Genomic DNA, 12,682 nt, shown 5'->3' with positions numbered 1-12,682 from the left:
GGAGCATCCAGTGTTCTTAGAGAGAGGAACACCCATCTCTTCCTACCTACCACTTTGCACTTTCAGGCTGCCTGCAGCATGGTGTTCTTTGCGCCTCTTCCATTCTCAGGCTATGGTGCTGGAGAAAAGGAGGCATGGCCTGTGCTTATATGCCTTGCCCACTGCCCTCTCCCTAAAACAGTTCCTTTTCTATAGTACATCTGTCTTCAGACATAATGTAGGAATAATACAAATCACACTCTTCACAGTCTTTACATCTACCCAGTATCTTCTCAGAGCAATAATTAGCCAACTCTCATGCCATTCTTCCCCTGAACACATTGTTTTTCTGTCTTGGTAAAATGGGATGATAATTAATTCTGCTCCAGACATAGTCTCTCTTTTTCTTTCTCAATATTTTTGGCTTCTACTCTTTCAACCACTTATCTCCTCTATAACTTCTTGATCTTGTCATTATTATCTGGAATCTGTAATATTGCTTCAGGTGCTTCACTCCTCATCATCTCCTGTCCTTCTCTTGCGTTCTCTCTGATACTCACCTGGAACTGGAGCCCACGGTGCACTGATTGATTGTCATTCACCTTGTTCCTCATTCTTCATCTGTCTTCTCTCCCAGCCCATCAATAAGGAGAATCCTCTGCGTATAGACTCAGCTCCCCTTTCCTCTTTTTCTTTCTTGATAAAACTCTGCTCTGAGATGGGACCAGCAGAGGTTGGAGAACACTTTCCACACTGTCCAGTGTCTCTACACCATCAGTGCTCAAAACCCAAACACAATGGTCCTGCCAATGAAACCACCACTTACACCTGCTCTGTTCACACATCTCTTCTAATTACTTAGAGCACTATGCCTTTTCTTCTTTCCCTAAGTACCCAACTCTCCATCTTATTCTGTACTGATGAAGCTGTGCCTTATTTCATTGAAAAACAAATGGCATTTCTTGGCTTCTGTTTTTTCTGTGCCCAGGTCCTCTGCCTTCTTCTGTGGCAAGGGGTGAGCTACCTGAGGCAAAGAGATAAATCCTTAGCCTTCTAGCCTAGCACAATTACCCACTTCTCTTGTTCATTACACAATCCTTCTCCTAGCCCTTAATCATCTGCTTGCATGTGGGATGATGGTATTTCAGACATCCCTGAGAAGGATCTCTGACACATAGCTTGGGCACAAGAAAGCCTTTGTGTCCTGACAGTATGACAGTTTGTTCATCTACATAGAGGCAGTGGTTTAACAACCTGAGTATGTCCCTTATCAGACACAAGGAAGGACCAGTGGTAGCTACAGCAACACTATATAAAATAAGGAAATAAAAGTAGAGCAAGGGCTCTGACAATTAAATTGTTATCAGACTTTAAACTAGTTCAGTAACTGTGCATCACATAGGGCACACAGAGTCCTAAAGTAATAGCCAAATTGTACAGAGCACAATTTTATAAAATACCAGTAATGCCCAGAACCAGAGCAACCACAGCCTGAGTGCTGAAAGTCAACCAATGTCTCCTTGAGGTAACACAGATGATAAAATTATCTGGCTAAGAATGAAAGCAGTCATCATAAAAAATGCTTTCTTAAGTAATTACAAATCCCTTGGTAATATGTAACATAATAAGAATAAACATAAATTATAGGACCAGCATGAGAATTATAGCACTGACAAACGAATTTACAGAAATAAAAATAGTGTAAGCTTAATAGTAGAGCAAAAATGACAGAAGACAGAATTGCAGGCTGTGGTAGCAGGTCTTTTGAATTGGCCTGTTGTGAACAACCAAAGGAAATAGACTGAAAATATAAGATACAAAGTCTGGAGATATTGCCCAGAAATTAAGAATATTTGCTGGTCTTGTAGGGAACCTGGGCTCAGTTGCCACATCAGGCTGGTCACAATCCACCTGTGCCTAATGTTTCAGGGGAACCAGTGACCTCTGCTGGCTTTTGTGGGCACCTGCGTGCATGTGTGCACAGATGTGCACTCATGCACACACATACAAATAATATATGATACAGCTTCAGTGACATATGGGTAAGTTAGAAAAGGTCTGAGATTTGTGTTCAGTTCCAAGAGAAAGGGAAAAGTGGGTGGGTTGGAAAAGAACCAGAATGAGTGAGAAACTAGAAACTGAGAAAAGCAAGGCTTTTACACAATGGCCTATCTTTAATTAAAGAGACTTCTAGAAACCAACATCAGAGAAAGAATTTTTTTATTCTTATTTCATTTTATGTATATGGGTGTTTTCCTTCATATATATCTGTGCACCTTGTGTGTTCCTGGTGCCCATAGAGGCCAGAAGAAGGTGTTGGGTCCCAGGGAGCTGGAGTTGCAGATGGTTGTGGGCTGCCAGGTAGATGCTGGGAACTGAAACCTGCCCCCTGCAAGAGCAGGAACTGTTCTTAACTGCTCAGCCATCTCTTCTGCCCCCAATGAAGAACTCTGAAAAGCAGGCAGAGATAAATATCAAACCACCTGTGTGCGAACAATCATTAGAATGACAATGGATTTTTTTCATCTAAAAATATGAGAGTAGAGGAAGCACGGCAAGTAAATGACCATAAATTTTGTGCCTAGTGAAACTGTTTCTGCAAGAAGTTCTCCCAAGTTTAGGATGAATGAAATGAAATTCTTCACACAGAAAAGAACTGATAAGAGGAAATCTTGGAACATTTGGTAGAAGGGAGGAAGAAACACAAAACATGAGTGTATGTAGTGGATTATCATCATTAGTTTTGATTCTTATGAATTAAATAAAATAAATAAAATGTCACCAATACTCTGACACTTGTGTTTCGCCTGACACACACTTGTAGACATCAGGAAATAATTTAGACTTTCTAGCTCTTACTAGATCAGAGAAGCTATTATGTGTATGAGTCATGCAAGAGCAACAGAGGCACTTCAGAGGTTAGGAGCTGGCAGCCCAACACTGTGCAAACACTGAGTATCAAAGGATGCTTCATAAACACACTGTTTCCCATGCCCTTGGGGAAAGCAAGTAATGTGCAAAACCTTTGTGGGGCACAGTAGTGGAATGGAAATGTGTTAGTTTATTAGATTTTCATTACTGAGCACAACTAACTAGCATACCTATATTTCTTCAGCTTAAAGATGGAGCCCAAGACTAAAGGATTAAAACAGCAGCAGCAGCAGCATAAGAAACTTCTGGCTGCAATGCTTTCCCAGGATTCCTTCGAGTCCGTTCATAGCCCCACACCATCTGTAATAGAAGAAGACATTGACAATGAAGACGATGCAATGGAGTTGCTGGGTAATTTTAAAAATTAATAATTTCTCTTTCTTGTCTTTTCTGACATTGTAAAAGTGTGCAGGAGTTAAGGGGCTTTAAACATTTTGAATAGTTTTGTCTAAGGCAAAGGGAACCCTTTAAGCTACACTTTCTTTTCATTAGAACTTTATAAAGTTGCATGTAAGAACTAAGCTGAACCCATGGACGCATGTGAACTATTCTCTAGACTGTACTGTGTGCTTTGTGTATGCAGGACTCTATACTCTGGCTTTATCAAGCTCTATTCTATGTGCAATTGTGAAAAAAATGAAAGTCTGTCTGTTTCATTTTCTTGATTATATCTATTGTCTATAAAATAACCCTCTTCCTAAGAAGTCCCTGTGATTATAAGATTGCTTTAGAAAAAATGTCACAGAGATGAAAGATGATGACAGTAAATTAATATTTGATGACTTCCATCAGTGATAAGAAGCTTTAAAGAGATTTCAAAGTCTAAGGAGACTCATTAGCTTCACACAAACTCATTAATGGTGTGGGTACAGTTTCTATATTTATAGCTCTCTTTATTTTTATTTATTCTGTTATTTATTTTCATTTTTAGTGGTTAAAGTATGGGATCCCGTCCCAATAGAAATGTCTCCATATAAGTTGTTAATTGAAACATACTTTGGAAAAACTCTTTTTGCAGGACAGAGTTTCTCTGCATAGTCCTGGCTGTCCTAGAACACTCACTCTGTAGACCAGGCTGGCCTTGAACTCCAAGGTTCACCTGCCTCTGCCTCTCCAGTGGTGGGATTACAGATGTGCACCACAATGCATGGCTGGAAAATCATTTTTGCAAGAGAACAGGAAGTTTTCTTTGCAAGTAATCAACATATAAAATGGTGTGTTTTTAATTGAGTCATACCAGATATTCTATTGTAGAGACTTAAAACAATTTGTTTATGCTTTTATGACAACATTTCATTATATTTAAACTGAAAAGAGAATAAATACTATAGTTACATACAGAGTATGGATGCACAGGAAAAATACTTTATTTAAAATTCTAGACCATTTTTTTAGTCTAGAAAGTAAATTACTTTCTATAATAAATTACATGTTTCCAGCTGCAGCTGCAAACAGCTTATTCAGTCCACTGCAAGGCTGAAGATCTTCCTAATGGTCTAGAACTCAGGAGCCTGTATCATGACACTCTTCATTAGATGTTATTGGTCCTTATTTTCTTTTAATCAATTAAGCCTTGTTTCCCTACTTCCAAATCAATAAGGTGGCAGCACTTCTAGATGTTGCCATGGCGCTTTTATCTGTCCTTCATTCACTACAAATGATTTTGGCCCAAGGCAGTGAGATGACATCATTTCTCTTTGCAGGGACTTTGCAGTTAGGTTAAAAATGTAAACTCGTCACAGCCACTATGTTCTTTACCTATGCGATCACAGTTGTGACTCCTAGTGTGGAAGTAGGGACAGAGGTCCCAGCATGCTTGTTTCGAGAAGATGGGTCCTCTGCTTAGTCCTGCAGAATGAAGGTTGTAAGCTTGGAAAGCGGAGTATCCAGACTCCTGGGGGCGGGCTTGTTTTCACAGATATATGGTCCCTTATAACTGTGCCTATAAATTGCTCCCCAGCTGGTCAGTGACAGTGAAAGGGATGATCAAGGGACTCTAAGGAGAGTCACATGTCCACTTCATGATGACTGTCTCTAGACCCCACCTTCTCTGTCCAGAAGTTTCTAGCTTTCTAAGCTGAAGACCAGAGGGTGGGATCAGAGAGTCTGCCTCCTGCCAAGCCACTAACAACTGGCGTCATCAATTCTTCTTCTCAGTTTAGATATTTAGCCAGCGTTCTGACCAGGCCTAATGCAAAGAATAGTGGAAACTTTTCCTTCCTATGATCTCAAGTATCTCAGTTGAGGTGGCTGAGCATGAGGCTGCTTGCTACTTGAGGAGCATTCCTCATGATAGCATTGGTGTTCAAGCACACAGCACAAGCCCCAAATGACTCCATATGCATTCTCCATGGTTTGGGAAATGATTGCAGAAAAATATGCAATTGCACCTTTCTGAAGAACACACAAATGTTAACACCTTGAGATTATATGTGAAATCAAAATATAGTGCACAGAATTATTGTTAAGATGTGACAGATATTGGTGTTTAAAATATCTTTTGGGGTCTACAGTGTGTTGTAGAATGAGATTGCTGCAATGTGTTTTTAAGGGTTTAATTTTTCACTGTCTATGCCATGATAAAGTTAACTGAAAATGTATCATGCATGGGAAGTAATTTGTAAATATGAAGTAATAAGTAGAATATATGATTTTAGCCAATATTACTATAAAAATGAGTTACCCATCAATAAAATTTATTGACTCGGGAAGGGAATCTTTTAGTGAAAATAGTAGATACAAATAAAATTAATTCTTCTTGTTGTCTTTATTGAAATGTAGTATTGTTAACATGTGCTGATTATACTCATGGTTGTTTAATTGTATGTCTGTGGATTTATTTAGTAAATCTATTAGGCATGCGAAAATATACTTTAGAAACAATTTTTATATTAATTTCTATAAGATTACTTTAAATCCTACTTGTAAATATGTAGTATAGAAATGATTCCTTATGAAATTAATATCAGCTATCAAAGAATAAACTCTCAGAACTTGGGACTTTATAAGTACACCAATATTAAGTACCTCTGAAATTGTCTCTAGATATATAAAATGAAGAATAGTAACATCTTCCAGTTCACGTCAGATGATGCCGGTCTCAACCATAAATGTAAGGCATTCTCAAATATTTTGAGAATTATTCTCAAATATTATTTATTCTCATCTATATTGGCATGTAATAATCAGAGTAAACAGAGAATAGTTACAGAAAAGGATCACATTTCCTAAATGTGTACCGACATCAAGAGTTTTTTTTAAATGGTATGAGACAAGACGAGTTTCCCAAAAAGCCTCCATAAGTTTTCTTCCTTTATGTTCACAAGGAACTGGGGGAACGGTTTAAGGGTATTTAATTGTGTAAACATCACCCCATTTTCCTTACGTTGCATATTTTCATCACCATGTTATAACAGTAATGTTTGTTTGACTGCTTTCTACATCATTTATACTGATTCATACTTATCAAAAACACTAGACTTAAAAGGCACAACTACTTTCTTATGCACTTGAGTTTAAGCTATTGTAAAAAATATTTTAGTCCTTCTCATTTTTAGTGATGAGAGACTATCTAAAAATCATATTCCTGAGGTGCTAACGCCATTAATCACACTTAGTTATATTTTTAACCTTAGCTGAGAATTATATAAACAGATTTAAAGCTAACTCTACATTGCCCCAAACATATAAGATTGTCGAAAATGTATTAACTTGTCTTATGATGAATAATTGATAACTAGTATAATTATAGTGTCATTTCTTGCCAAATGCAGTTTCTAGGGCTCCAATATCTTAGCAAATAAATGAACTCATTATTAGTAAAATAGAGAAAATTTACTAGTGGGACTCATTAAGGTAAGATGCTCTTTCAGCCAATTCTTCAGCATTGTGATGAGCACTTTGGAAGGTGTTTATTCACTGTCATGTGTTTGATTAATTTGGAATTTTTTTCCAGCAGAAATTTCCTATATTTACAAGTAAGTAAGATGGAGCATCACATCTGATGAGTGATGGGTGCTGTGACTGTGATTTGAGAATTAAAAAAAAGAGGCTCCAAACATTTTTCATATTTTACTGACAATGTCTGAAAACCAATGAGAAGCAGAAGGGACCATCAACCTCTTGAGTTTTGTTTCTTTAGAACTGATCATCACTTTAAAATAAACTGAAGAGTCTTCATAAAAATGATACTTTATAAAATTTCTAGGAACTTTCAAACATTAAATCGCTGGGTGTTTCAATATTACCTGTAAGATTGCTTAAAGTATTAATTCATTCAGTATAGTGCAAAAGCAAGTTAATCTAAATAAGTGGCCATTATAGATAAAATATGCAAGGTAGGGAACATTTTAAGATCTAATAATTATTATACTCAGAAAGTTAATATGAGGTATTGAAAAAGTTGCCTTGATCCGAATAGTTTTATCTTCACACATAAAATATTCTAATGAATTCCATAAATTATTGTACAATTAATTATCACAGTTACACAAACTGTATAGACAAGCTGCAGATCGAGTTTTACAAGTTCTCTAGATCAGTCAGTGCAATTGAAAACCTAAGACCCCCAATATCATATCTGTCACATGCTAAAACATCTCCGCTGTGACCTGAACTCTGTAGAACACCCGCTCCTGTGTTGGCACCCATGCTTCTGAGTTGGAACTTAGCTGGCTCCCACGTTATCATTGCCTACATGAATGCCACACAGACACAGTCACTATGTGCTCCAAGGACTTCAGTACCAAGATTGCCTCTTCCAGTTAGAATGCCATTTTAGAAAATAACTTTTCGCAACGTGCCTTCCTATGGCAAACTGCTGGGTGAGAATGTCAGCACACAGCACAAGGAATGTTACAGCTTATGTTTAATTTTAGAAAGTTATTTTATCTTAGAGATAAGAGTATTGCAGGAAAGCAAATGGCCATGCTCCATCTCTCAAGCCATTCACTCAGTTTTACCAGGTTTACTTGTTAAATGTGTATCTTATGATTCACAGGGTGGGTTTGCACGTTCGTTACGACTTCAGATTTGAACAAATATGCACAAAAGCCTGGATTACGGGTCCTGATGGCCCAGGTTTGGCTTGCCTGTGATCACCAAGGGCTCACCTTTAAACAAGAGTGCAGCATTCCCCACATCCAATAATTGGTTGACTGGGTTTGAATCCAGTCCCTGAAGCAGTATTTGCCCAGTAAGGATGCCTTTCCCATTACTTAAGTACATTCCATCACAGGGAGTCTGTCCAACTCATAAAAAACCTTGACAGAAAAGTTTTGTGCAGTAAATGAGGATGTTCCATTATCAATCTCCATGGTCGGAGATGATGAGACAGAGGGTTCTGAGTCACCCACACTCATGTAATTTGTTTTGTGTTTGAAATTCTTTCTACTCCTGCTTCATTCTTTTCATTCCTTACTTTTGTTTCTTTTCAACGATACCAGAATTCTGGCTAATAGTAATGAATATTTGTGAGGGGAAATTGCTCCTCAAATAAATATAATACAAAATTCCACCAAGGACATATATACCTTCTGATATGACTTGTGTGGCACGTGCTGAGAAATGCCTCACTTTCTGCTCGCAAAAAAAAAAAAAAAAAAAAAAAAAAAAAACAATTTCAATAGAAAACACATTGATCCAGTAGAATCGAGCTAATAGTTTGCAAACAAATTCTAAACACAGAAAAATTGTTCAATGTCAATTGTATGTCAGGTGAAAATTCTTTTATTGAGCAGAGAACTGTTTCCAGTTATCTCTGTCTATATATTTGCTTAACATGTATTGGTTACGTAGGCTAGCATATGAATTGTTTGACACCATTCAATGGCAGTGTTTAATGTGTTTTTCATACCTATGCTGATGTGACGCAGGTGACCTGTGCTTCAGTTCTAAGGCCCAACGCCTCCCGCCATGCTACCTCTCGCTAGCGTGTCCCATTTTTGCTGCTTGAGTATTGATTTTTTTAATCTTTTGCTAATTTCTGAGCTGCAAGCAGTTAATTGTAAGATGCTAGTTGTACCATGGGCCCTCCCTTCTCCACAGGCATGGCATGGGGTGATGAGATATTCTCAGAAAGTGACATGGGCCTTTCCCATCATAGCTAACAGAGAAACTGAAAAAAAGACATGGATTTATATATAAAACCCTTTCCCAGACAGTTATGCTCTCTAACCTGTGTCTGTTTTATGTAATTGGAGGCAGAAGGAAATGCATGCTTTCTTTAACTGTGGGGCAAACTCTACCCACAGTAAGAACTGCTGTTTCTCATAGCACAACAAAAACTCGGAGAGGAAGGCACTGAGATTCCGAGGGTGGTGGCACACAAGCCTGTCTCCTGCCCGCCTGCAGCACGTCTTTCACTTGCAGTGTGGAGATTTAGGTAGGGATCATGGCTTCTGTGACTCATTTAGAATCAGGAGATTACTAGATTGCTTTTATGCTTTTCCTATAAATGTACAATTTATAGGAGGAAAAGAAAATGGCTTTGCACATACACAGAGGTCCCCACTAACAGACACAACCTTGGAAAGAATAGAAGGGAACCCGGGGGCAAACTTAGAAACCTAGAGCTGTAATTCATGTTCCTGAACAGATCAAATACTGAACTTTTCAAAATATACAGGAGTTAATAGTGCTTTCATATTATGTTGAAAAAATGAAAATATTTAAACAATTTTGGTTCGGTATTAACTCACTGAATGATAAAAATCAACCAAAATGCATTGTAGTGTTAGGTATTATTAGACTTTTGTTACTTTAGCAATAAACTTGTCCTTTTTAAATACTGCATACAAGATGATGCGATGTTTTAGGATGATTTGTTTAGCTGTTGTAACTATTTTCATGTAATTTAAATGAGAACCTTTTGCTTTATATGAGACTCACTTGAAAGTCACAGTGAATCACAACTTTGTTCTATTTTTGTTGGTTGATACAAATGAATTGTAATTAATTTAAGCAATTGTTTGCGACTTAATGTCAAAATTAATAGCTAATTAAAGATGTTGCAATTCTTCTGCTTTCTTTAAATATGGCTTTAAAGCTTAAGGAATCTGTTTAGATATTTCTATATCATAATGTACCTAGCCACTTTTACGTGTTTTCAAATAGAACCCGTAAGTGAAATAGAATGTTAAAAAGAATGCTCGCAAAACTGCCAAGTATTTCCCCCAAACAGTTGTTCTTATAAAATAAAACTTTCTTCAAAAACCGTTAACAACTATGCTATATGTATATTTTTGGGAATCCCAATTATTTTTAGTGGTTTATGGTAAATTGCTTTTAGAATGAAAATATTACTTGCTCACATGCCATTTTTATGCTCTGGAATTCAGAAAGACAAATATCTTTAACAATAAATTTAATTACATTAGTTATTAGTGTAAAGTTTTTAAAGATCACTAAGAAGTATGGTGGATGAGATAACAATGTTCTAATGCAGATTATAAAGATTAATCATTTCTATTATATTTTTTGACTTAGCTCCTTCCTGCAAAGAACATAGCTGAGTGCTTTTTCAATGTGGATGGGTTTGTTAAGTTTAGAATAGAGTCTTCTTAGATGTTACTTAAAATTTTTAATTTCTTTAAAACCTGCTTTTTCAAGCATCATCAGGAGAGAGGGTTTAGTGGGCCATCTTAATCACTGGCATTTACTGAATGTGTGGTTCAAAATATGAACTTAGTGTGGCATTAGTTGGATAAAGCAAAATTGCCATTAAGCTTAGGAAGCAAACTTTTCTGGAACGGTACAGTGTACAGTAGCAGGAAGGGAATCTGTGCACGGGCAGCCTATTGGACACCTCCTCACGGTTCCAGCAGCATCCGAGGCCAGGAACATGCTGTGGAGATGGTGCTAGAAAATGGATTAATAAAAATGCACACTCTATAGGGCTTTGTAAAGATTAAATAAAATAATTCATGCTAAAGTTCTCGACCAACAGGCAGGCTAGAAAATTCGTGTAATTCTTAAGTAAATTCTTTTCTTCTTTCCTTTTAATGTGTGAAATTGAGTTCACATAAAAAAAGAAAAGAAAAGAAAAGAAAAAAGATACGACGCCACAGGAACACCTAGGTTTGCTCCATGTATTTATGAAATATTTCTACTAGCTCTGTCATCCTGATATTGGTCTTTTGGCTCCTTTTTTTTTTAAAATGGGTGCTGACAACTTTCGGAAATTTTTAACACATGAAGCTAATTTTGCCCAGTGCTTTAAAGCAAATCATGGCAATTTAACCCAGTGCTCATGTTATAAGGAACACAGCCATGCTCACAATTTCCTGATAGTGTGACCGAACAGTTCATCACAGCAACATTAATATTTCTGCTGTTTCTCAAAGTATCAAAAGCTGAAAACATTGGCGTGATTTTCTTTCAGACGTATTGGAGCTTGTTGCCAGATGCTTCCAGGATTTCAGTCATGGTCAGTGCAGTTCTGTAGGTGGAAAGTTGGCATCTGGGCTTAAAGCCACAGACCCCAGGCCCTGTGAGTCTCACTTTGCTATGGGAATAGGAGCCTTGGCTTTAAAAGACTGGCTTAGAGAATTCATTTGTTTCCATTTCTAAAACGTGCTCAGCTGTACCCCTTTCCAGTATGGAATCAGTACCTTCTAATATATGTAAGCCTGTGAAGAGGTGGGGGCGGGGGGAGTGGAGGAGAAGGAAGAGAAAGAGAGTGGGGGAAAGAGGAAGGAAGGGAGCCTTATCTCCCCTTTGTGGATTTTTTTTGACATTTATGACCTGAAACTTCTCAAAAACCCTTAATAATACTGTGATACCATCTGGCTCCTCCACCTTAGTAACTGAGTTAAAGGCATGATTTGTAGTTTAAGATAGAGACTATGTATCTATTTGTATAACATAAGAGGACCAGAAATATTTGACCACCTCCCCTTGATGGGGAGGCCTGATGGCACTCAAAGAAAGAATAAGCAGGATACCAAGATGTCACTTGATAGCCTATGGCCATATAGTGGGGGAGGAGGCCCCCAAGGTCATAGACCTAGGGGAGGAGAATAGGGTGAAAGTGGGAGGGAGGAGGAATGGGAGGATACAAGTGATGGGATAACAATTGAGTTGTGATCTGAATAAATTAACTAACTAAAAAAAAAATTTTGTTAAAGAGGACCAGAGAAACTCTGAGCTACTTCATTTCTGTTTTGATAAGAGAAATTGAAAATGGGAGAGGAGTTACTCTCTGACACAAAAGTTTTTAATAGAGGGCGGGGGAAGAGAGAGAGAGAGAGAGAGAGAGAGAGAGAGAGAGAGAGAGAGAGAGAGAGAGAGAGACAGAGACAGAGACAGAGACAGAGACAGAGACAGAGACAGAGAGAAAGACAGACATAGAGAGATGTCCAGGAACATAAATTTAAAAACAAAAGATATAGATATAAAAAGAGAAGGGAGGGGGAAGAGAAGAAAATCCAAATTAGGAAGAAGGAAATAAAAGAATATAGAAAGTTATATAAAATAATGATCTCTAGTGGACAAAATAATGAAAAATAGACTATGGGAGTAATTATAATATGCAGTGTCAAGATACACCCCAACACTTAGGACAGTATGACACTGATGATCCTATGAACAACTGCGGTATATCCGTGCAGTAGAATACTACTCAGCAAGTAGAAGTGGAAGTAAAGCACCAATGCATCTAAGAACATAGATGACCTCCATTGCCATCAACTGATTCTCTCCCCCAGAAACCTCTATGCTATTGACAGCCTAGACCAGTGTGACTGCACCCTGAGCTATGACTCTTACAAAATAA

At 37.6% G+C, this 12,682-nt stretch overlaps 1 protein-coding gene across 6 annotated transcripts in view; it reads left to right on the top strand.

Moving 5' to 3' along the window:
* C2H8orf34 (chromosome 2 C8orf34 homolog) overlaps window positions 1-12,682 on the top strand; it is a 426,915-nt gene that overhangs the window by 168,547 nt on the left and 245,686 nt on the right. For all 6 annotated transcript variants that reach the window (XM_051159058.1, XM_051159051.1, XM_051159035.1 and 3 more), the window contains one exon: window positions 3,095-3,261. In XM_051159058.1, coding sequence (XP_051015015.1) covers window positions 3,095-3,261 — 167 coding nt within the window. The remainder of the gene's footprint in view (window positions 1-3,094; window positions 3,262-12,682) is intronic.

Source organism: Acomys russatus, chromosome 2, assembly GCF_903995435.1.
Source record: "Acomys russatus chromosome 2, mAcoRus1.1, whole genome shotgun sequence".
In the NCBI taxonomy this organism is placed as follows: domain Eukaryota; kingdom Metazoa; phylum Chordata; class Mammalia; order Rodentia; family Muridae; genus Acomys; species Acomys russatus.
Note: the sequence above shows the minus strand (reverse complement) of the source record. Positions and strands in the feature narration are given on the sequence as shown.